This window comes from Polypterus senegalus, chromosome 2 (assembly GCF_016835505.1).
Source record: "Polypterus senegalus isolate Bchr_013 chromosome 2, ASM1683550v1, whole genome shotgun sequence".
NCBI lineage: Eukaryota > Metazoa > Chordata > Cladistia > Polypteriformes > Polypteridae > Polypterus > Polypterus senegalus.
This window is the reverse complement of record NC_053155.1, coordinates 160237620-160264437: the sequence shown is the minus strand read 5'-3', so window position 1 is coordinate 160264437 and position 26818 is coordinate 160237620. Positions and strand designations below refer to the sequence as shown.

General features: G+C 37.0%; 1 protein-coding gene across 3 annotated transcripts in view; it reads left to right on the top strand.

The window, feature by feature from the left end:
* Nucleotides 1-673: 673 nt before the first annotated feature.
* The window catches only part of rnaseh2b (ribonuclease H2, subunit B), a 112743-nt gene continuing 86598 nt past the window's right edge, over nucleotides 674-26818 (top strand). For 2 of the 3 annotated variants that reach the window (XM_039744885.1, XM_039744888.1), the window contains exons 1-3: nucleotides 674-731; nucleotides 4025-4096; nucleotides 16803-16910. In XM_039744885.1, the coding sequence (XP_039600819.1) occupies nucleotides 689-731; nucleotides 4025-4096; nucleotides 16803-16910 (223 nt within the window). In that variant the 5' untranslated portion in view covers nucleotides 674-688. The remainder of the gene's footprint in view (nucleotides 732-4024; nucleotides 4097-16802; nucleotides 16911-26818) is intronic. The other variant, XM_039744886.1, reaches the window with a different exon arrangement.

Here is a 26818-nt window from a genome sequence, read left to right as displayed (position 1 = left end):
CTTTCAAGGAAAGAATACATATTTTATGGGAAAATAGCTGTACGAGAAAATAATATGAAATAATTGTAATAATTTTAACAGATTTTTTTTAAAGTTGTTCACAGTGTTAATGTCAAAAAGTGAAGGTACTGAGATGTGATTTAAAAAAAAAACAAAAAAAAACTTGTTTCTATTAATTTTTTTTTTAAATCACATAAATTACTTGCACACCATACACAATACAATTTATTTTTTGTATAGCCCAAAATCATACAAGAAGTGCCGCAATGGGGTTTAACAGGCCCTGCCTCTTGACAGCCCCCCTTGTAGGGAAAAAATGGAAGAAACCTTAGGAAAGGCTGTTCAAAGAGGGACCCCTTTCCAGGTTAGGTTGGGCGTGCAGTGGGTGTCAAAACGAAAGGGGTCAATACACAGAACAGAACAAATCCTCAATACAGTATAAAATAAAAATTTTAGAAGTATGGAGTAGAATTTAACAGTAGATGATATCACATAATATGATTTGGATTTGTTTAGAGTCCTGGAGACCTCATCCATCAAGCTGCCTCCCCCTTTTGGCCATTCCACAGCTGAAAAAGCACTAATCCGATGAAAGGACCCCTCTTTCCCATGATTTCTGTGATCCTCCATCAAGGATGACTTTACCTTAGGCAGGCAAAACAACTTGGCAGGTGGGCCGTGGCACCAAATGCCACCTTTGAGTTCCAAGAAGAGAGACAGAATAGGTAAGGGTTAGTATCCAATTATATCATGTTACTTATGTTTAGTGCTAAGGACTAACAGCAGAGATGCAGTCTGTACAGTTAATCAGCAGCTCTAGGCAGGATATGCTAAACTGAAGTAGTGAGTCTTAAGCCGGGATTTAAAAGCTGAGACCGAAGGGGTATCTCTTATAGTAGCAGGCAGACCATTCTACAGTTTAGGGTCCCTGTAACTAAAAGCTCGACCTCCCACTGTTATTTTATTAATCCTTGGAATCATAAGCAGGCGGGCATTACAGTACAGTAAAAAAAGGTGAAGGCTGAGATGGACAATTGCATAAGAACATTAGAATCTGTTTCTCAAATTACAGACACCTTATTGGGCCTCTTTAAATATATGCCAGATTCCACTGTCATCAGAAAAAAGACAACTCTGACAACAGGTCCTTCCATGAAAACCCTAAATACAAAGAGGACTGTTTGACTAATGTTAGGTAGATTGCCCAGAGTTGACTGGGCGGTCTCTTGGTCTGGAACCCCTACAGATTTTATTTTTTTCTCCAGCCTTTGGAGTTTTTTTTGTTTTTTCTGTCCACCCTGGCCATCGGACCTTACTCTTATTCTATGTTAATTAATATTGACTTATGTTTATTTTTTATTGTGTCTTCTATTTTTCTATTCATTTTGTAAAGCACTTTGCGCTACATTTTTTTTGTATGAATATGTGCTATATAAATAAATGTTGATTGATTGATTGATTGAACTCTAGGATGCTGGCCTTAGAGGTAGAGTTTCAAAGAAAATGCCATATGTGAAACTAACAAATAAAAACAAAAGTTTAAAATGAGCAAAATAACACTGACATTGGACAGTAGATGAATATAAAAGTGTATTATGCTCAAGATTCTGGCATAGAGTTTTCTCTGTTACAGGTGATACTACTATTAGGGGTATATTTAATGAAAAAGAAAACTGAGGACCTGTAAGGCTTTTGTTCTGAGACTACATATTCTGATGATTTTATCTTCTTATTCAGTTGCCCACCTGGGCCTTCCCCTTCCTTTTTTATCCTGTGTGAAATCTTCAGTTTCTCGGCAATCTGTCACGTGGAATAACTTTCATTCTGGGAAAAAAAAACCAATCATCATATTTCTTAAAGAAAGCTGTTTCATTTTGGCCATTTTTTTTGAAACATAGAATTGAACTTTTCTAATACCAGTACCTTGTAACACAAGTGAACAGAATAACAAGTTCCAATTGTGTAATCTCTAACAATAAATCATTAATGTATGACAAATTAAGAATAAGGTAAAGGAGTTTACCATTGGGACACTGAAGGAGTTGCTGCTGAAAATGGGGCTTTGCAGCCATATGTGAATAATAAATTAAACGGTAGTCATTTCAAGCAGTAATTGCCATTATGTACACTAGTAAAGCCTTGGCTTTATTTTTATATGAATTTAATGGTATCTTTATGAAAAAAAAATTCAGATTTGAGTTTCAGTAGTGCTTGAGGCCCAGGAACCAAGTTACCTAAACTATTCTGTAACATTTCAGTATTTACTGCTCTGATGCTGATCTTACTGTTCATAAAATAGGTCATTATGATTGCAGTTGATGAGAAGAATTCATAATTAATTGCAGAATTACAGTATTTGAGGCTTCCTCTAGACCAGGGGTCGTCAAGTCCAGTCTTGGAGGAACACAGTGGCTGCAGGTTTTCATTCTAAACCTTTTTATAATGAGTGTCCTGTTTCTGCTGCTAATTAACTTCTTGTGAATTCATTATAATTGAATCATTTTTTTAAGATTTGCTCTCCTGAATTTCTTCATCGTTCCTCTGAATTGCTTAATTTCTTTCCTTAAATGGCACCCAAACAGAAATGAAATGTGAAGTAAGGGACCCAACAGAAGATCAACTAAGTGAGGGTGTCAAACTCCAACCAATTTCACTCCAGCCAGCTGCTTAATGGTGTGCCAATTCTTGTCGTTAATTAACTCAATTCTTTAATTTTGTGGCTTGTTGCTGCTCTCGTGGTGCATTAGCAGACATTTCCGAAATTGTTGAATTCCTCTTTCTAAGAGCACTGTTAAAATGTTTTGGGGACCTGAGACCTTCATCTTTTTTTATTTTCAGATATTGTGTGATCGACACCAGTTGTTTTGGCTCATTTTGTATCTCATTATTTGGCTGCTAATTAAGGAAAAAGAAACCATTAAGGGGTCTTAGTCTTCAAGAGCAATTCAGTTAAATATTAGTTCGAAAGATATTAATTAGCAGTAAAAACAGGTCAGTCATTAAGAAAGGGGTTAGAATGAAAACCTGCAACCACGGTGGTCCTCCAGGACTAGAATTGGTGACCCCTGCTCTAGAGTATTTTTTAGTTTTGTAAGTTTGAGCAATGCAACAATATAGTATTTAACATAGTCTATATATAGTGTATTTACTGTTGCCATTTTTGACATTCTCATTATTAATGAAACTTACAGCAAGAAAGTTAATAGGTATTGCCAAATGAAGTTGGTAAAGAAAAACAGTATCCAAGAAAGGCTGCCATAATTAGTAGAGGTGGTCCTCATTGATCAAACTTTTTTTTTCTTCTTTTTAGGATTGTTTATGACATTCATATGTCATTGCAAATTAATCTGTACAGATTATACTGGGCAGTTTGAGCAAAATTAGATGGTTAGTAATGTGGAAAGTAACTCTATTAGCATGATCATGAAGGATGGGTGTTTCATTCTTGATAACTCTGAAGACAGTGATTTGAGGCTAAGACCTTCCATAGTGTAGAATAAGCATATGAGGATATTTTTCCTATCGTGAAGTGACATCCTATCCTGAGTTTTTTTTTTACCTTATTATCACCTGTCCAGTACTATGACACAAAATCATTAATGTAAAATTATTTTTTATTGTATAATGAAGAAAAGTTTTGTAGTTCAGTAATGAACAATCCATCTGTTGTTTTTGTTAATATGCATATTTAGTTTAGAACTGAAGGGAAATAAAGCCTAGCTTCATATCCGAAGGCAAAATTTCAGAACAAAGTACCATAGCATTGCAGAACAGCCCCTGTTAGATGTCTGCTTACAGTAGGCTAATTAAGAGGCACTTGTCTGCTTAAGTTCATGTCATTGGACAAGTTTAATGAATAAACAGCAATAACAAAAATCCATAATCAGCTCAGTGTAGAAGGTTCAGCAGTTCAGAGCAAACACTGTGAGGCAGCATCACTTATTGTGCCACAAAGGTTTGCTTGGTGAAAAACATACTTTAAAATAATATTTTTTCAATTAATCAATGTAAATTTTCTTTGCAGAGTCAGCAATTAATGTACCAAAGAGGACTAGCAATGAGCCTATATTCCTAAGCTTGCGGCACCCCAAAACAGGTAGGTAAATTTTTCACAAGACCTCTATAAGTAGATAAATTTTACATAGGTCCTGTTAATGAAGGTAAAGAAAAGCAAACTGAGTCTTCACTTAATGTCTGGATGAGCATTTAGGAAGTCATTATTATTTTTATTTCTTTAAACCATTATACTAATAAAATTATACTTTTAAAGTATTTGCTTGAATAAACAATATATTACCAAACAACATAAACTAGGCCAATATAATAAGTACACCTTTAAAATATTTGTTTGTAAATAAGGGATACATTACCATTTTTTGTTTTATTGTGCCTGCAGTTTTGCGTGTGTAGTACTGTTCCTCTTTTTGGATCGCTGTTTTATGACTAGATGGTCATGCAGTTCTTTCATAAAAGAACTATTCACTGTGACAGGAACACTGTGGATTGCAGCAATAATCAAATGTGTTTTTTGATAAGTGGTAATTTACAGGACTGGTGGTTGTAGTGAAGTTTTATTTTTAGGTGGTTAATTTTCTCCATTGAATTAAAGTGCCATTGCAGCAGTTCTTTTTCAGTTCCAGCAGGTTTTCAGGCTAGTCAGTGTGTGGGTTGGCAGACCAGTCTAGTTATAGTTCGTAAAGAAGTTGCTTAGCTCAGGTAAATGCCGGTATGGTTATCACCATGCGGACAACATGGTCCTGTCTAAACCTAGAACATGGCCACAATTTCAGCTCTGCTGGTAAATCCTACTACCACATCCTCAGCTGCATGCATACAGGTTTTTGTTAACAGTAGAGGGTAACCAGTGAACCTTTAGAATTGCTGGGCGGTTTGACCAAAATTTTATATGACAGGATTTTTCAAAATTATACCAGTTTCACGATATTCAGTGGTATTTTTTTCCCATGCATGAGTTAACCACATTTTCCACTGCAATTTCTGCAGTAGACTGGATAAGAATAACCTATTCCACTGTCTTGAGAATTGTACATTGTACATAAAAACATTTTAATGTGCACACAAGTATTAATACAGGTTTGCATTGCCCCATAAAGTGATAGTTTTCAAGGGGGTTGCACTAATGAAGGGAAGGAATCACATTTCTTAACAGTGAATTTCCCCTTGGGATTAATAAAGTGTCTGTCTGTCTATCTATCTATCTAGTTGCACTACAAAATATAGAACCTTTTTTATTGAAAAAATTTTGCAAACAACTTAAACTACAATTTTGACAACATATTTTCAACCATCCAAAGAGGCATTTAGACTTGGTAAAATATCCAGAGGTGCTTGTCAAAAGTTGTATTGCACTGCAGATGTCCTAGAAAAGGAATAAATGGTAAATATTTTTTGTAAACCAACTGCACTTTCTGTTAATGTTAACAATCTCTGTCCACTGACACGTTAAAGTGACTTTTTAAACAGCTTTACCATCATTAAACTTCATAATATTTAAATTAATAAATCATAAAATAAGTAATAGTGCAATTCCAGTAATAATAGTATTACTTCAAGTCTTCAAGCCCAGGTGCATTACACAGTATTCATCGAATAAAAATAAAATAAAATAAAAAAGTGCAACTTGGTGATGAAATCTTTACCAAATAAACCATCATTAAGGCAAATTGCATCAATATGGACCTTGCTTCAAGCTAAGCTATGTACATAAATAATAAAACTGCAAATTGCATTTGTAATGCTATTTGTGGTATAGCCCTATGGAAGCGTATTAGGGCCACGGTGAAGAAAAAAAATACGGACACAGGGAAGGAAAAAAAAAAACTATGTCATGAAAAAAGTTGACATGTTGACTTTATTCTCCACATTTCCACTCATTTTATTTTGTAATTAAAGTAGAATGTCATAAACTAAACTTCATTCTAAAATCAATGTTTAATTTACTAGATTTTCTCAAACCACATCATAAGTTAATGCAGCACATTAAATTCTTTGTGTTAAGTGTTCCCCAACCCAGTTGTTAATCACTATGCGCTTCTTAAACTGACCTCCTCTACACTAATACGAGGTGCAGGCAGCGATCGCCACATAGAATACATTCACTTCATGATATTCCTGGTCTCTGAAAATTTAGAATGCTAAGATAACAACAACATTTATTTATATAGCACATTTTCATACAAACAGTAGCTCAAAGTGCTTTACATATTAAAGAATAGAAAAATGAAAGACACAATTATAAAACAAAATAAATCAACATTAACATCGAATAAGAGTAAGGTTCAATGGCCAGGGGGGACAGAAAAAAAAAAAAAAACTCCAGACGGCTGGAGAAAAAATAAAATCTGTAGGGATTCCAGACCATGAGACCGCCCAGTCCCCTCTGGGCATTCTACCTAATATAAATGAAACAGTCCTCTTTGGATTTAGGATTCTCACGGAAGGGCTTGATGATGATGATGGTCACGTAGACTTCTAAAATACTTGATATCATTTTCAGGATGAAATGCATTAAAGCAGGTATTAAGCATGCACGGTAGTGTGGCGGTAGTGCTGCTCCCTCGCAGTAAGGGGTCCCCAGGTGTACGTTCTGTAGAGAACTTTATGGCAGGTGTGACGAGGCTCCAGAAAACCGGACGTATGAATGGGTATCGCACAGATTTAACTTAAATATTGTGTAAATGTTGGGTTCGTAATCTGGTGTTTGGAGACACGAACACATAATTCAATGGATGTTCATCTAAGCGGGCTTTCTTTATTGCATGCGTTGTCCATGTCTGACGTACCATACCCTGAGTTCCTATCCTTCCTTTTTCTTTCACCACATAACCAATCACCACATGATAAATGTCTTTGTGAAATTAAAACTAGTTATAAACTTAGTGTTCAGAACTTAAAAAAAAAAAAAAAAATCTTCGTCAATATAGCATAACAAAACCCCATATCCTACATGACTTTGAAAGGAAACTGAAGCACACCGAGTAAACCCACCAGAAAAACATGCAAATTCAAAGCAGGGAACACCCGGGACCCCATTGGTGCGAGGCAGCAGTGGAACCTCCATGCCACCATGCCCCCACATGATTAATACATGCTTCAATGCATTTCATCATGAAAATTATGTCAAGTATTTATCTTAGCATTATAAATGTTCAGGGAGCAGGAATACAGTATCATGAAATTAATGTATTCTGTGTGCTGCCTGCACCTCCTCTTAGACTGACTTCCTCTTACACTAAGAAGCACGTAGCAATTAACATGGCTCTGGGAACCCTTAACACAAAGTATTTAACATGCTACATAACTTATGAAAGGGTTTGAGAAAATCTAGTAAATTAAATATTCATTTTATGATGAAGTTTAGTTTACGATGTTCTACTTTAATAACAAATTACGAGAATAAAGTAGAAATGTCAAGAATAAACATTGAGATTAAAGTGGAAATGTTGAGAATAAAGTCAATATGTCATCACACTATTTAACAGTACCCAGGTACATTACACAGTATTAAAAAAAAATAAAACAAGTACAACTTGGGTTGCGGTATTATTCGGCAGTATAGAAACAGTATTCACACATTTGAACATAATGGTCTTCATCCGATCTTTTAAATCCAAAGTATCTCCAGACAACAGACACGACTCCTTTTTCCAGCAAAAGTTCTTCTGTGTCATCATGTTTAACTTTATCGTGTGCTACAGCTTCACTTTTGGAATGTTCTCTGTGCATTTTCACCGCTCAATACCTCCACTACCGCATGTACTCCGTTGCATGCCTGTTTAGCAGTGTAGCAGTGAAAAAGGTCCCCCTTAACAGTTTCCCGCTGCGCCATGTTCCGAACGTTGTTTAGGCAATTTAAACCGGTGTTTCGGTATTAGAAAAATCCATATCATAACAGAAATAAAAAATGGTTTTCGGTATGAATCGGTATACTGCCCAGCACTAACCTTTAGTACCTTAACACTAGAATTACCAGAGCCTACGAAAAAACTCGTAGATCCGGCCCACCTTAAATAGCTTCCTAAATCCTTTCACACATCTCCGCCAGCGTCTTTTGTCATCTGAATGTGCTGATTAAGACAAACTGCAAGCAGCCAGCTATTCCATCCCCCCACCGACTTAGAACGTGCACAAAGTTCTCCCAGCTCATGCCTCGATTGATTATCTGGGAGTGATGTGGAGTTTTAGAGTGGAAATAATAGATCATTATTTGGAACACAAGCATTTCATGTGTGTTCTGTTTCTACAGTAATCTGTGTAAACACATTGTTAAAACAAACATTTTCATATTTCAGTAATAAATGTGACAAAATGTAGGCATAATCTATAAAATGTGAGAAGCCTGATGTCCAAACATCAAATAAACACTTTCACAAAAGGTTCAAGAATGATACAACAGCTTCCGTGGCATACTATTAAGATTTGGTGACTCAGAGCGCAGCAGCCTTGCCTTGCCTCAAACACCCGAGTTCGATTCCCCGCTGGGGAGAAAATGTGTTTTTTTTTCTTTCTTTTTAACCTTCACCGCTCTGCCTGCCTGCCCAAACTTCCTGTCTATCTATATAGTAAGAACTGTAATTTTATTATTATTATGCAGCTTCCCTGTCTGCCTATCATATAGTGCCTTTCCTTCCTATCTATGTATATATCTATCCCCTTAGCTGTTTTTTTTATATACTGTATATATTATACAGTGCCAATGGGGAGCCAAACAGGCAATTACAATGATTTTTCGGAATATATAAAGTCATTCCTGAATATATAAAGTCAAAACTTGAATATATAAATTAATTCCTGAATATATAAAGTCAGCTTCAGAATATATAAAGTCATTCCTGATTATATAAAGTCAGAGTTAGAATATATAAAGTCATTCCTAAATATATATAATTTAAAGTCAGATTATATTGATATTGATTAAAAAGACTCAAAAGGCACATTTTTAGTAAACTCAATGAGTTCCTAATACAACATAATGAACTATCCATCCATCCATCCATTTTCTAACCCGCTGAATCCGAACACAGGGTCACGTGGGTCTGCTGGAGCCAATCCCAGCCAACACAGGGCACAAGGCAGGAACCAATCCTGGGCAGGGTGCCAACCCACCGCAGGACACACACAAACACACCCACACACTAAGCACACACTAGGGCCAATTTAGAATCGCCAATCCACCTAACCTGCATGTCTTTGGATGGTGGGAGGAAAGCGGAGCGCCCGGAGGAAACCCACGCAGACACGGGGAGAACATGCAAACTCCACGCAGGGAGGACCCGGGAAGCGAACCCAGGTCTCCTAACTGCGAGGCCGCAGCGCTACCACTGCGCCACCGTGCCGCCCACATAATGAACTAAGTTAACAAAAACATCTTCAGAAAAATATTAAAAAAAAAAAAAAACACTGTTCAGTTAATTCATTCAAAATGATGTATGTGCCCAGCATTTTGAAAACTATATTTATTTATTCTTTTTGTATGGGCGCATTTTTGTACGAACCTCACAAGCTCGATCGACTCGGAGTGGCTTCTGTTGAAGTTTACCTTTCACTAGTACGAGTGAAATGACAAGCACAGAAATTTTATATATTTGAGAATATTTATATATATATTTTAACGCTGACTTTATATATTCAAAAATGAGTTTATATATTCCGACGCTGACTTTATACAATCAGGCTTTGATGTTATATATAATCAGGAATAATTTTATGTAGAGAGACAGACAGGCAGAGAAGTCACTAGATACAGTATATAAATAAACAGGGAAGGCACATGTATTGAAAGAAAAAAAAGATCAAAATGTGCGTCGATCCTGCAGCACTGAATAAGCTCGCACACTCTTAACAACTTCGCCTCCTCCGGACCCCCCAGCCCCCAATCTGACTCTAAGTAACAGCACAAGTACAGATGCAAACCAAGTGTAATCAAGAGTCCCTGGTTCGATCCCCACTCACTCCTATATTTGCCGTTTTCAGTAGTAAGCTGCTCTTTTTGTTAATATTATACAGTACACACATAAACTTGATCTGCATCTGTACTTGCGCTGTTGCTTAGAGTTAGATCGGGGGGAGGGGGATACATGTGCATTGGGCAGCAGGATCAACACACATGTTGATCTTTTTTTTCTTTCAGTACATGTGCCTTCCCTGTTTATTTATATACTGTATCTAGTGACTTCTCTGCCTGTCTGTCTCTCTATTATGCAGTGCTTTGTCTGTCTGTGTGTTATGGATCTTAAAAATAACAGTTATAAAGACACTTGTTCATGTTAATTGCAGTCTCAATTGTTAAAAAATATTTTAAAAGGAGCATCCCACATGAAAATATAACGATCTCATTAACTGACAGTGCATACCAATTTCTAAATTTTATGTCCGTTTGACGTTAAAAAGATAAAAAAATAAAACTTTCTCCCCAACGGGGAATCGAACTTGGATCTTTGAGGCACGGCAAGCCTGCTGCCCTCTGTGTCAGCAAATCTTACCGCTAAACCACAGAAGCTGTTGTATCATTCTTGAACCTTTTGTGAAAGTGTTAATTTGATGCTTGGAATTCATGCTTCACACATTCTATAGTTTATGCCTACATTTTGTAACATTTATTACTAAAATATGATAAAGTTTCTGTTTTAACAATGTGTTTACACAGATTACTGTAGAGACAGAACACACATGAAATGCGTGTGTTCCAAATAGCGATCTATTATTTCCACTCTAAAACTTCACTTCACTCCCAGATAATCAATCAAGACATGAGCTGGAGATGTTCATGCACGTTCTAAGTCGGTGGGAGGATGGAATAGCCGGCTGCTTGCAGTTTGGCTTTATCAGCACATTTACAGGACAAAGGACGCTGGTGGAGAGGTTTGATGGGATTTAAGGTGGGCTGGATCAATGAGTTTTTTCATAGGCTCTGGTAATTCTAGAGTTAAAATTAAAACATCTTGGCCAAGGGTAAGAAAACCAGCCATATCCACATTATCCCTATAAACTGAAATGCAGACTTGGAGGTTTCATTTTGCGGACGTGCTTACCTCCCTTGTCTATTGGCTAAGCAAGTTTCTCTCTCATTTGTCTTTCCTCTGTGGTTTCACTTTGGCGAAGGAGTCGCTTTCTTTCAGCTTCATGCTGTAGCCTTGTACTTGTTTTTCTTCCGACACGATAACTTGGGGCTGCCTTGCCGGCTCTTTGAGCTTCATGCTGTAGCCTCGCACTTCCAGCCAAGACAGACACACACTTCTACTCGTAGTTATTTATATATAATATATATAGGTGAGGAGAAGGTGGGACCTCAAGAGTAGGGCACCGGGTGGGGCAATCCTCGCTTACACACCAGCCTCCTTTCAAGCTGCTGTACCTCTTGCTATGTGTTGGAAAGTACCTTGCCTCCTCTTAGCTAGCAATACCTGTTTGTTCATCAGACATTATCATTTAGAGATTGTTAAAGAATAACGCTTGACGTTTTTGAGAGGGAGATCACAGCTACCATTGTTTTAGACGGTACCTGCTCATTGGCAGAGATATCACGGCCATGTGCTCTTCTCCCCATGCGGGGGATGCTCTCCCATCAAAGCTGAATACGATCAGAAACAGTGGCAAAGTTTGATGTTGGAGCTTACCTATGTTCCGCTTGGTGTGAGGTACCTTGCCAACTTTTTACATTTTTGGCAAAGAGATCCTGGCTACATTCTCGAACCTGATAACAAAACCAAAAATATTGTATATGAAGAGAGGCCCTCGGATACGAAAGCTATCAATATAAATTCTTCACAATACAAATGATTACATTTTTTACGTTTATTTTTTATGTACTGTTTAACTACTATGTAGTGGCCGCGGGGGGCAGTTAGTTGTTAATGTAACAAAAATGTCTTTTGCAGCATTCATGTAAGCTGGCAGCCAAGGAGAACAGACTGGAATGCGCAAAGGACTAGTGGGGATGCTAGATGCTGTTGAGTGAGCATTCGAAATGACTGAGAGTGTAGAGCAATGAATCTGCAGCAAATTTTGCACTAAGCTTGAACATTCATCTTCGGAGACTATTCGGTTGATACAAAAGGCTTTTGGGGACGATGCAATGGGTAACGAAACATCAAATCTCCCAGGTGACTCAGCTCCCCTACAGCCCAGATTTGGCACCCTGTTACTTCTGGCTTTTCCCAAAAGTAAAATCACATTTTTGAAAGGGAGGAGATTTCAGACCGTTGATGAAATTCAGCAAAATGCAACGAGGCAGCTGATGGCGATTTTACAAAGTGTTTTGAATAGTGGAAGAGATGCTGGGAGAACTGTGTGATGTCCCAAGGTGCCTACTTTGAAGGGGACTGAGGCATCATTGTCCTATGTACAATGTTTCTTGTAGCCGCTTCAATAAACATGTTTGTTTATCCTCTTACATGGCTGGATACTTTCTGGACTGACCTTGTATCTTACATAGAGATACGCTGATATGAGATTCTAGTAAGTACTGATAACCAATATGTTTTTTTGTCCACCTGTTGTGATAAGAGGTCCATGGCGAAGCGGTATTTTTAAATAAATCGGGTCAGGAGTGTGCAGGCTCCAAATGGGTGCAGGTATGCACATGCCAGTGCTCGATCCGGGTTGATTGTGGTGTTTGGCTGATCACACATCCATGTGCAAATGTGAGCAGATCAGTCTGGTGCCTATTTCACACCTCAGGATAGGTGGAAGACAATACCTGCACTGAATTGGGCAGTATATAAGGGGACCCTGTAAGTTAGAGAGAGAGAGAGGTCAAAGAACAAAAGAGATCAGAAGCAAAAAGGAGAGAGCGAGAATGGAGAAGAAAGAGGCAGGACAGTAAGGAGTATGTTTCGTAAGGGAAGGAGACAGGTGGTCAGGAGTAATGACCCAGGGGAGCGAGCTGCAGGTCTGTGCTTCAGTGTGGTTCTGGTAAAGGTGCACTCTTAACTGAGCAACAAGAAGGATTAGGATTCGTCCCGTTGTGTAGCCTGTCCCTGGTGACACCGACAGACTGGCTGAGGGAGATCTTAGAGGTGTTTAGCAGGGAGTCCTACAGGTGATGATGGGCTGGCAGCAGGATCCTGAACCCGGAATGAATGGAAGACTGCACCTTTCGACTGGGGTATCCTCGTGCTGCATGGTCCTGATGGGATGCGGACTGGGCCAATGGCAGGTTTTAGAGAGAGGTACTGGGGCTCATTTTTATTTTAAATGGATGGACAGATTCCTGCCTTGATTTTAAGCAAATTTTTATTGAAGTATTTATTTGGATTTTGACCTCCATTGGAAACTTTGGTTGTATTGATTATTTATTGAGGTTCTGGTTTGTATACTGCACTGGTTTTTGAACATTTTTCTCTGGTATTAATAAAAACACTGGACACTTTTGCACCAACCCTTTGCTGCCTGGGTGTGCTCACTTGGCCTGACTCATGTTGGCTGTCGAGTGTGTTGGGTTCAAGTGGCTTGTGGAAGCAGCCAGGGAACGTGGAGTCAACCTGGACCTCACACCTATTCCAATACCAATAACTGATCCTAGCAGCCAGAATTTTCTGTGGGAAGAAAAGCAAGATATGGCCCATCTCTAATGTAAAAATACTTCAGTTCATGTATAAAAACCTGCTTAACTTACACATTCTGGGTACATTAAGCACACCACCATGCCATTTGGTATCATACAACATAATTGTGTGTATATATAAATAGAAAAGCGAATGCTTTCTTTGTGCCATAATCAGACATATCCTACTTGAAGTAAAACTGCAATGAAAGGTACAAATGAGGTTAGTTAGTCTGGGCTTAAGCTGGCTTTAAAAGCACAAGTGATAGATTTATCTTAACAAAAAGAAGCATTTCTGTCTTTTCACCAGCAAGTTTGTTTCTCTTTTCATTCAATATAATTGGCATAACTGATAATAGGCATCCACTGATACAAGGTGCTGATAGGTAATTGTGTATGGCTTTGACTAAGGTGGGAAAAATGGGTTGCATTGCCTTTCCAGTACTGAAGGGCACTATTATTTCTGGAGATAAGAGGCTTGCTGAGATAGTTATTCAACTGCAAGAAATGAAAAATCAACAAGTTTAGAAGTATTTACCTGTATAATAATAAATTATTATTATGCTGACCCGATTTTTGGTAAATAAAAAGTTGACAGCCCCTTCTACGAACCACCACCATTAACAAAAACCTTTGGTTATGATATTACAAGCTTTACGTATAATGATTTGTGTCATATAATGGGTAGTCAAAGTTTATATAAAGTGTAATTTGTGTTATATAATGGTTATTCTATATAAATTATCTGTGTCTTCTAATGGGTTTTCTATATACAGTGTAATGTGCTTTGAATGGCTGCAGCACAAACTGTTTGTACTTTGTACTGTGAGTGTGTCTTTGGATATTGAGAGTATGCGCTGGTGATGATATTAATTTGAATGTGAATTTCCCCTTTGGGATTAATAAAGTATCTCTCTCTCTCTCTCTCTCTCTCTCTCTCTCTCTCTCTATCTCTAATAACGCTGTTATGATATATTGCTGGATATATTTGGTTTGCAATAAAAAAGGAATAAATCATGTTTTAAAATCTTTTACAGTTTGGACGCAGGGGACAAAACTTAAAGCTATTTACATTTTAACTTTAAAGTGAACCTGTACCGTTTTCCATAGTGATTTGACTGCTTGAAATGGAAAAACCCACAAGCTGCACTGCTGCAACGACAGCTTTCCAGGCATTCTGACGAACATGATGTGTAAATACATGATGGAATGGTTGAAGCAATGCTTTTAAAATGAGTCGTTTTGTCTCCATGCATATTTGTGGGCTCATCTTGCCCTTTGCACTTTAGTTATGCCTGACCACCACAGGCCATTCTGTGGTGCCAGATGTTAGTGACAAATGCACTGATACTGATTAGACATTTGGATGTTACAGGGTAAGATTTGTGGTTTTGAAAAAGAAATAAAAAAGTTGTGAAATCTGGGATAAAAAGGTTTTTTTTTTTTTTCTTTTTTTTTTTCTTTCAGAAAAGTTGGGATGTCTGATTAGCATTGTTATTATTGTTATATTTTTGCTTCAGTTATTTTCAGCAGCGGTTGAATGTTGTTTTACAGCCACATTTGAGTTTTCCTCAAGAATTTCCTCATTCATGTGTAACACCGAAGTAGCAATCATATCTCTCAGAGAGAAAATCTTTTTCTCTTGTGGCTCTCTGTTGGCCTGTGTATCTTTGTCACCAGCTGTCGTCTTGACCAGTTGTTTCTTAGTAGCTTGCTCTTATCTTTGTCTGAAAAAGTGAAACTGAAACATTTTGAAAGATGCAGGAAGCTTGTATTCAGCACCATACACAACAAGAATGTGCTTCTGATCAAGCAGACTTTTCAACATATAAAAAAATGCTGTGGCACTCTTGGTGAGAAGCCTAGTTCTGTTTATATTTCTCTCAGTTGTGAAGTGGCAAACTATTTGTCTACCAATGTCAATGCACTCATAGATGCTTCACTGGTTCAATAAGCCTATTCACAGAAAGCTGCAAAGTGTGAGCCATGCAGCCTATGCTTTTTAAAGCCATTTTCTTCCATGGCTTTTGTCATGTTCACAACCTTTTGTCACAAAGCATCGCTAACATGGAATCAAAAGCTTGTGCGGTGAAAGTTGCTAAGTGAGAACTGGAGAGCTCATTAGCATTCAACACAACTCTTTTTGCCTCAACTTTTTCATTCTCATCATGTTTATTTAGCTGACCTCAGCTCCATAAATCTGTAATAAAACTAATGCCCGTGACATTGTTTCTTAAAAGCTCAAAGATATATGTATGAGTAGCAATCACATCATATAATGCAGACAGCAAGATCTGTGAAGTACTGACAGCTTGGAAGAATGTACGGAGTCTGTAAATGGTGTAGGAGCCAGTGGAATCTCTTGTTCTCAAATAGGGAAAAAGTTTGGTTATTGAGTGGAATCATCTCCATAATTTTAATAGTTATTCCTTTAACTCTGGTGCAGTCTTGAGGAAATGTCTTTACATTTTGAAAGGATTGCCGTATCAGGCTACTGCAAGTGAACCCACTAGCATCTGATTTAAACTTAGTGTTGATCGCATTAGTAGCAAGACATTCTTTGTGTAATTAATTATTTTTGGTTCTTTAGAGAATTAATTAAATTTGTGTGAATTTTGGTTTGTTAAGTTTGACTTGATTGTGTGGAATGTCATTTGCTTCAAGTTAAAATCAATACAAATATATAATAAAATTTGTGTTTTTGAATGATTTAATTCTGTAGTCTCCTCGCATCTCATTCTTGGAGGTGGTACAGCAATTGTTGTGGTGGTTTTTTTTTTTAATAAGAGAAATATGACAACATGGCTAACATGCTGCTTTACTAATGATAGTTTCCCAACAAATAAACAAAGTACACTGTGCTCCCACCCGCAAAACTACAGGTTTGCTTTATTGTCTATGTGTGTGCCTGCATGTGAATGCATGCTTTTCTGCTGTGGTTTATAAACTTAAAATTTCTGTTTACATTAATTTGTGCAACACTGAGCAATGAAAAAATATATTAAAATTATTCAGTGAACTGATAATGTTGCCAAGCCTAAATTATAGGTCTGCAGTATAGGCCAAAATGTATGCGTCATTCTAATGCCAATATCATCATTTTTAATGAACATTCACTGATAGCAATATGGTTGCAGATATCTCTAGTCTTGCATATATTTATACATTCATTCTATATAATTATTTTATATGTGTAAATATATATTAATGTATAATTATTTTTTTTTCCCTCCCATAGATAATGTTTCTCTATATTTATTAAGCAATGAAGCTAGTGAGGTCTTCGAGGTAAAAGCTTTTAATGAGCGATATCACTCCTGGTTTATTGGCCAGTCAGTACAACATGGTAAGTTTTGTGTTGAATTGTGTTGTATTGCCCTGTTAATTTATCTATATATTTTTATCATAAACTATATCAGATCACATTTAAGCTTTGTAGAATTTTACAACTATTCTGTATTGTTAAAAAGCCATATTACCTTGAACTCGGCAGGATCCGGTGAGAATTGTTGTGCTGGTTCTGGTCTTGTTTAATTTTAAAATCTGTACTATACTTTCAGGTCAAGCTTATTCTCTATGGCAATATTTTGAAACAAAGAATATTTGCCACCCTGCTAGATGGGATGTTTTTATGTGCAAATGTGCAAGTCCATCCTTTCTATGATCAGTTGGCTATATCTTTACACTAATTACCCATCTTTTCATTGAAATGTATGAGAACGTGTTGGTAAAAATTACAGGTATGCAGTATAACCAAAAATTTATATCACATTATAATTGTAAATGATCACGTTTACATTATGTATCATGGTGTAATCTATACATGTGTTTTTTTGTGACTGGATCTTGTTTAGTTTTTTTCTCTTGGCCAAATCTCATAGGTTAACAGTGGGTAGTTCTGGTGTAATGTTTGTTTGTTTGTTTGTTTTTTTTAATCAAATGATTTAATTTCAAAATATCCTTATTGTATAATTAAATAAGACCTTTTGGTATGGCAGGTCCGCAGCTTGGTAATTGGGGATCCTGTTTTTTAATTAATAAATAATGGAATGGCTGTTTCAGTTTCCATGGGTGTACCCTCATGCAGCTGTGGGAGGTTAGTGAGGAAGTTGGGATGAGTTACACCTGCACATGGGGGTGCATTTTGTTCCAATTGCCTAATTGGATTCCTGCAGTGCACAATGGGGGCACTGCACTCCACGGAGACATAAGGAGAGATGGCATGGGAAGAAAGAAAACAAAAGGAGAGCTGAGAAAATTGAAAAAGGACAGAGGTTAAAGTGAGGAGAAGAGAGGAAGGAGCAGGAGTGAGCTGGTGTAAGAGAGGCAAGCAGACAGGAATGGAGCCCCAGGGAGGATCTTGTGTGTTCAGCACTCCGGAGGGAGCTGAAGGGTATCTGCTGCTGAGTTACTAGGTAGGAGGAGTGACCATAATGCTCAGGAGTGTACTGTTACCAGGTGGCTCCATGATTGGTGGTGGTAGGTGCAGAGCAGGGCCTGGCAGCTCCCTGTGGAATGTAGTAAAGTTGGCGGTTGAGACACGGGGCTTGTGGGTTGACGTCTCTCTGAGCTGCAAGGTCCTAGTAGGGTAAAGGGAAGTACTATATGCTTAGAATTATAAAGAAGAACCTGCATTGTTTTAGACTCATTTTTAATGGATTATTATTTTTTTTTATTTTAACCTCCAGTAGTACTATATTTTTCTTTATTGAATGTTTTTGTTGCACTGCACAATGGGCACTGTTTTTTTTATTTTTTATTTATTTATTTATTTTTTAATAAAAGCACTTCGCACTTTTTACGCCTTCCTCATGCTTTGTGTGTTTGTCCTCGTCTAGCAAGCTCATTCCGGTCATGGCTATCGATGGTGATGGAGGGAACGGTAGCATGCAGCCAAACTACACCTTTACAGACCTAAACAAAAAAAAAAAACATATTTTTTCATCTGTAGAATCTTTGAAAGTATGTGTACTGTATAGACTATACAGTAAAAAATTAAATGCTATTGACAATAAAAAAAGTATTCAAAGAGCAATTATTTGGTGGTTCTTTGAACAAAATCAAGAAAGCCTAATCAGATCTAATATCTTTTAAAACATCTTTGTGAATATGACAAAAAAATCATATAAAGACAAACTAAAGAGGTTATCAAAGCAAGCCCTGTAATCCACTCTATTAAATAAAGCTTTCACATTTGCCACACTACATAGACTAAGTGATAACAAGAGTATACGTTTCAGTTTTCAAAATTCTCATACTGCAGAAATCAATGTTAGTGGACAGTTTTTAAAAAGATATTCTAACGAAGAAATATTATTTGTGTGAAATAACATCTTACATTCCACTGCTTTCCAACTAGAGGTGCATGATTACCATATCATTTTTAATTAATGGTTATTTCTCTTGATATTGCATTTGTGGTTATTAATTTTGATTAATAAAATTGCAATGGAATTTTTTTATTTTTTATTTTTATTTTATTTTTTTTGCCCAAGTGCAAATACTGTGTTCTTCATAAACACGTTTAGTTGAACCTCCATTTAGCAGTTTCCTAGGGGACTAGTTAAATAATTGCTAATTTAAAATTTTTAAATGCTGGAGCAATTGAAAGATTAAAATGTAGTGTTTACATCAATATTTTTTTTTATTTGTTTACAATAAAGATGCAGCATACTTATTGAATAGATTTATGTCTCAGTTTTTGTAATACAGTAAATTAGTGATTTTCAGATAATTATTAAATAAAATGTAACATGCTACTTTTTTTTATATATAAATGTTACTTCTTAAAGCCAGTCATTGCCACCAGTCGTCATTAAAAAAATGTAACGAATAGGATATTATTTAACACTGTAATATTAAATTGGCTCTGCTGTATTAATAAAAGTTACATGTGTATGTAAAATCAAAGCACAGAATAAAATCTTAACTTTTTAATCTTGCATTACTATTATTTAATGTAGGTGCAATCAGATAGTTCTATTGTAAAAATATAAAACTATTAAAATATAACATTAATAAATAGCAAGCTCAAGAAGTATTTAGAGGTTACGTGCTGTTGCCTTTCTTTCATTTATATAATGTACTTGAATTCCCATACTGTTAAATCAAAAATGTCACTGTCTTAATACTTATTGTATAAGCATGTAGCAAACTTTATTTTTACATTATCAGGCAATGAACTGTTAACTATGCAAGATAAGACATTTTTGCAACAGCATAGATGTTATGCTATGCACAATGTTTAGGTTTATTATAAATTGGCTCCAGCATATCCCCGTGACCCTGAGTTAGGATATAGCGGGTTGGATAAGTTATGGATAGATGGATAAATGTCATAGGATAGTCAGTCAATGCTAAACACAGTCTATTTAACCAAAGATCTGGAATTTGGTCCAATCACTGATGGCAACGGCGTTGGCTGCGTTTTCCCCGTTTATCTGTAATCCTGCAAATTTGCTATCATTGTTGAGAAAAGTATCCTACTTGCTTTCCATGGTAAATCCCTCATTTATATAATGAGCCAGTATGTTCAGGCATGCTTCCTAATGTTACATAAAAGAACCTTGACTTTGATAAGTAAAATCTGATGACTTACAGTATATGAATTTGCCTTCAATATCCTACTCGATAAGGACATACATTAGCAAAAACAAGCAATAAATTATTTGTGTTATGGACATTAATTTGCGACTTGCAACTGCTTGCTTAGCTTTCAAGAAGTATGTGTTTGAATTGAAGATGGCTGTATAAATGTTTGAATGCATTGCTCCAGCCACTTGCACAGTATACGTTTTTAAAGAACACCAATGCTTTTCAAAACAAAAAAGTCCACATTACAAAAGTTTGTCTTGAATGTGATTCTGAAAAGTCTCAAAAGTGTGATCTAGGTTCAGCATGACTTCTAATTGTCATTTTTTTCTGGAGGTTGATGCAAACATAAGACAGATTTTTTAATTATTAAAATGTATTGTTGGGGATCGGATCACTAAATTTGCATTCAGCAGTTGCCTGTTTTGTCATATGATGAGAGTCACATGGATTTTCCAGTGCATTCATGCTTAGTGAATGAATCTCTGGTTTCAGCATTCATATACTTTTTAGAGCAGTCTGTAACTAGGAAAGCTCCATCACTGACAGAAAGAAAATTCTCAATAGAAATTGGTTATTGCTACTTTTATGCAATTGGTGTACAATTATTTTTGTAGCCCTATTTGTAACCTTGAACATACTTAGCAAAAAGTGATAGTTTTAATTTTTAATGAGAAAAAAATGAAATTTGTGTCATAACATCATACAGCATGCAAACTACAAAAGAGCGAATTCCAAATTTTAATAAAACAAAAGAAATTGGAGCTTTACTGCTGTCCAATTGTGCTATTTTTTCCGATACACACGTATATATTTAAATTCAGTCAGTGAAACAAAGACAGTATCAGTTTTGGAACTTGTAGGCCATATGCCACTTAATTGCAATAGGACATTCAAATTTAGCTATAGCAAGTTGAAGCCTGTATGGATGAAGTGTGCACCATTTTTCTTAACCTGCTTTTCATTTTGTTATTCATGTGGATGTGAAGGCAGCCTCAGCTGCGCTATCTTTGTGTTCATTTTATATCTCTTCAGTTATACTGCCACATATTGTGTTGTGTCAGAAGGTAGTGGAACCCCTGCTACCCACCATGTGTATCACTTACATCAGCAGAATCTACAAGAAGGGGAAAAATATCACACAGATGTGAGCAAATCTGTTAAAAAAAATCATAAACAGTACAATTATTGTTAATCTATTGATATAATTTTCAAACAATAAAAGAGAGAGAGATGAATAGATAAAGGGTGACCAGATGTCCTCTTGATCCAAATGATTATCTCTGTTTGGGAGGTAAAAAAGAAGTCTTATTGATATTTATAAAATCTCAAACATTTTTAAGGATTTTGTCTTGATCTTTATTTAGGCTTTGTAAATAAAAGTCACTCCTACATATTGTCTGATCTATGTGCAGTGTGTGTATGTTTTAAGCAGAGTGGGGTTTGTTTCAAGAAAAGCACACAAGGCAGTTTGAATCGGATGCAAACTAGGTCTGGGTGGAACCACATATTCTTCAACACCAACTTGTAAGTTTAAAAAATGCCCATAAAATGAAAGTACACATCTACAGACAAATACAATAATAACATTAAAGTAATACCCATGTTTTCGAGTAGGATATTACTAATAAGAAGCCAAATGTACTTTTGGGAAAGATTAGTACGGTGCCTTCTATAACAATTGGAACACATTTTTCTGTGATATACTGTTAAAAATTGCAAATCATTTGTACTTCAGTTGTTGTCAGTATGCTAAAAAAACCTTAATTTTAAAATAGTATATTTTTGTGTTTTTCATTTTTGTTATTAAGAAAGAGAAATACAGTATGCCCCCAAAATTTGTGGGGGTTATGTTCCTAACCACAGCCGAGAATTTTGTATGTGGTTAAAAAAAAATGCCTATTTTCATAGTTTAAACCCTAAATATACCCCTTAAAACACTTTCATTTCAAACTCGGCTTAATATATTACCTAAAAATAAAAATGTAAAGGTAAACCTGTATTGTACTGCTATGTCTCCTGCAGTGCTAGAATGTAAAATACTGATGTTACCACTATATGTACTGTAATTCATGCAAGCGCATTTTCATTGCCAGAAGCCATAGCTGGTGCAGCTTGTTTCAGCGGCATCTTGGGGCTTTAACCCTTAAACTGCCACATATTTGGGGTTAATGCATCCATGGACGCCAAATCCTTTTTTGCTGCACTTTAAGTAAACGTCACAATTCACAAAGAAAAAGTGAAGTTTTAATGGAACACTTTTTTTTCATGCAAAGAGCATCACAATTACTGCAACACTGATCATTTTACACACTGCTAATGAACTGTAAAAACTATATAAAAACTACTGGAACAATATGTACAAAGTGCAACTGACGCCATGGATGAAACAGTAAATCACTGCACTTGAACTGGCTGCACGCAAGCACATAGAGGTAAGCGCTGATGCTTGCATGCTAATCTAGTGTTGCGGCTGAATCTCAGGGACAGTGAGGCTGCAGTATTGCAGGGTGTCACGCTTGGGTCACAGATTGCACAGAAACACAGGAGTTTGTAAAGACCGGAACTTTATTCAAACACTTCAAACAAACATGTCTCTTTCAGAAGTAAAAGAAGCTCAGTATGCAGTTAGTTATCGATTTAAAGAATAGACAAATATCATAGGGGAGCACAACCCCCAGCAGGAGCAGAGAATGTTTGGGGAAGGAGAGGGAAACAAAACAGTCGGCCAAAAAGGACAGGTGCTGTTCATGCTTTTAAGTAAGGGTAGCGTTGAGCGAGAAGCATATCACGCCACAAACCAGCCGCAAGTTAGGGAGCAATGTGAAGGTAATCTATCAGTGTTTTTTAAGAGGGGGTTTTTATTAAGTGTCTGTCTTTTAGGGGTGCATTCAGCCCCCTTGCTCACAAAGGACTGCCTCTAAGATTCACACCGTTGAGAAGATGGTGATTTATTTATTTTTATGGTGGAGGTTCCAGCGACGCACCCAGCCTTGACCCGACCCATGCACACTTACAAACAGAGACAAAAACAAAGCAAACCGGTAATCAAACAGCAAATAAAGAATGTAATGAAAACAAATGAAATAAGAAAACAACGATACCACCCCTGTTCCCCCTTACGCCGATTACACATTAAATACAACAAAGCACAAACAAAATACACACAGTAAATCATAAAAAAGTTAATGAATAAATGGCAACGGATGAAATGTAATGATGAAAATAGATACAGTCATGTGAAAACATTAGGACACCCTTTGAAAGCATGTGGTTTTTTGTAACATTTTTAATAAATGGTTATTTCATCTCCGTTTCAACAATACAGAGAGATTAAAGTAATCCAACTAAACAAAGAAAACTGAAGAAAAGTCTTTTCAAGATCTTCTGTAAATGTCATTCTACAAAAATGCCTATTCTAACTGAGGAAAAAGATAGGACACCCTCACATGTATTCCCTCTTAAATTGGCTCAGATCTCACACAGGTATATCACACCAGGTGCACATAATTAGTAGATCGTTACTCTGCATGTTGAATGAGGCTTGCCCTATTTAAACCTCAGACATTTAGTTTGGTGTGCTCCTGACTGTTGAAGTGAGAGTGAGCACCATGGTGAGAACAAAAGAGCTGTCAGAGGACTTCAGAAAAAAGATTGTAGCAGCCTATGAGTCTGGGAAGGGATTTAAAAGATCTCAAAAGATTTTGAAATCAGCCATTCCACTGTCCGGAAGATAGTCTACAAGTGGAGGGCTTTCAAAACAACTGCCAACATGCCCAGGACTGGTCGCCCCAGCAAGTTCACCCCAAGAGCAGACCGCAAGATGCTAAAAGAGGTCTCCAAAAACCCTAAAGTGTCATCTCGAGAACTACAGCAGGCTCTGGCTACTGTTGATGTAGAAGTACATGCCTCTACAATCAGAAAGAGACTGTACAAGTTTAACTTGCATGGGAGGTGTGCAAGGAGGAAACCTTTGCTTTCCAAGAGAAACATCGAGGCCAGACTGACATTTGCCAGAGATAAAGTTGACAAAGACCAGGACTTCTGGAATAATGTTCTTTGGACAGATGAGTCCAAAATTGAATTATTTGGACACAACAGCAGAGGACATGTTTGGCGTAAACCAAACACAGCATTCCAAGAAAAGAACCTCATACCAACTGTGAAGCATGGAGGTGGAAGTGTCATGGTTTGGGGCTGCTTTGCTGCAGCAGGACCTGGTCAGCTCACCATCATAGAATCCACGATGAATTCTACTGTGTATCAGAAGGTGCTTGAAGAACATGTGAGACCATCAGTTAGAAAATTAAAGCTGAAGCGGAACTGGACCATGCAACATGACAATGACCCAAAACATACTAGTAAATCAACCAAAGATTGGCTGAAAAAGAAGAAATGGAGAGTCCTGGAATGGCCAAGTCAAAGTCCAGATTTGAATCCCATTGAGATGCTGTGGGGTGACTTGAAAAGGGCTGTACATGCAAGAAACCCCTCAAACATCTCACAGCTGAAAAAGTTCTGCATTGAGGAGTGGGGTAAAATTTCCTCAGACCGATGTCGAAGACTGGTAGATGGCTACAAGAACCGTCTCACTGCAGTTATTTCAGCCAAAGGAGGTAACACTCGCTATTAGGGGCAAGGGTGTCCTATCTTTTTCCTCAGTTAGAATAGGCATTTTTGTAGAATGACATTTACAGAAGATCTTGAAAAGACTTTTCCTCAGTTTTCTTTGTTTAGTTGGATTACTTTAATCTCTCTGTATTGTTGAAACGGAGATGAAATAACCATTTATTAAAAATGTTACAAAAAACCACATGCTTTCAAAGGGTGTCCTAATGTTTTCACATGACTGTAGTCCAGAGAGCCGCACGTTGAATGGGAATGTACAGATAGTCCTACCGGTAGTTCCTGAAATGTTGAAAATGGGTGGACGGGTTCAGGCACGCTCCTTTCTTTGCAGGATGGCCATGAATCCACTTACAGTCCTCATGTACACAGGCAGATGGCAGGCAATCCAGACGTATGAAACAATCCAGGACAAAATGAATAAGTACAGGTAACCCAACAGAAGGCAGATGAACAGAAACTTGAAACACAAATTACAAAAACTTTTTTTTGCTTTTGGTCACCGGCCCCCTTTTTAAAAGCCGCGCTGACATCCTTTGACCTCAACAGCACCAGCACCCTCAGCAGAAGACCAATCAGAGCCACTGCTGGGAGTTGCAGTTTCAAATTCTATTGGCTACTTTCACCATCCCAAGCTGCAGTTTTCTCTACAGTTGCTTCTTGTTCTCTCTACAGTACAGTATTGCCACGAAAAAAGACATTAAAAATTGCGGAGGATATTTGCGATTTCCGCTAACAATTAATCAGGGCTCTAGACTAACTTTTTGCACTGGTGCGCCTAACTTTTTTTCTTAGGTGCACCAGCACAAAAGTTAGGTGCACCCAAATTTTCAACCGCATCACATTTAACACCACAGTTTTACAAGTTCACTTTATTTATTTATTTATTTATTTTTTTTTATTTATTTATTTTTTAATCGCTGTCCATCTAGGCAATATTGACTTGTAAATGATTAACTAACAATCTGGTCAATATAAAGTTCTTTATTTGAAGGCAAGCACAATTCTACAAGAAAGGTTACTTACTGAAAAAGTGTTGGTGCTTAAAGTGCCTTACTGAGCTGAAATTTAAACTTAAAAAATCTCAAGATAAATTAACTAAAAAGAAAATCTAAATTAAGTGTTTTAAGGGCTTCAAACTGAACATCTCATGGCTCAATGTCTTATGGACTATCCTCCATTGCAGTCACATGCCCCTCGGATGGCCAACTCCTGTAGTTTGGCCTTCTTGATCTTTGGCCTTGACTAAACCAGCTGGCCACACTCTCTCTAGCATCAAAATCTTCCAGGCTTGGGCATGAGCATGCACGACCTCAATAAGTATATTCATCGGTCTTCCTCTCCGCAAGATACGACCGTACACACTAGTCAAGTTTCCATCCAGTTTTTTGCGACGTTTTGTTATCGACAAACAGAATATACGTAAAAAAAATGTGCGAAATTTGCTGTCTCCAGCCTGTTTCCATCCAACTGGGTTTTTATCAATAAAATGATGTGCGTGATGACGTTACCCCCCCAAAATGAACTGTCGCATAAGTTTTGTTGTATTGTGAAAAAAAATCTGCCCGTGAGCCGTTTCCATATTTTCCCCGACGGAAGGCTACCGCGATTACATTAATCGCAAAGGGTGGCCATCTATTGTTCTCCAGGCCCTTGTTGATGACAGGTGCATGAAACGAGACATTTGCGTTGGCACTCCTGGAAGTGCCCATGATGCCGCTGTGTTTGCAGCATCGGATCTGTACAGGTGAGCCTACCTTTCAACATCCCTTCTCTGTGCGATAACAACTGAATTAGTACTGTAACCTGCTTCCCTTAAGGTTTTTAATTAAAACTGAAATTTGAATTAATACAAAATAACGATGTTTAATCAAAAAAAAAACAAACTAAAGTTAATATTAATGAGAGAATTTCTCATATATGCTAAAACATCTGCCATTTAATAATAAGAAAAAAAATGTTTAGATAATGAAACACACGATTTATTAAATATTTTGACTGGCACAGTAAACTACCTTTGCGGTTTTCGTATTATTT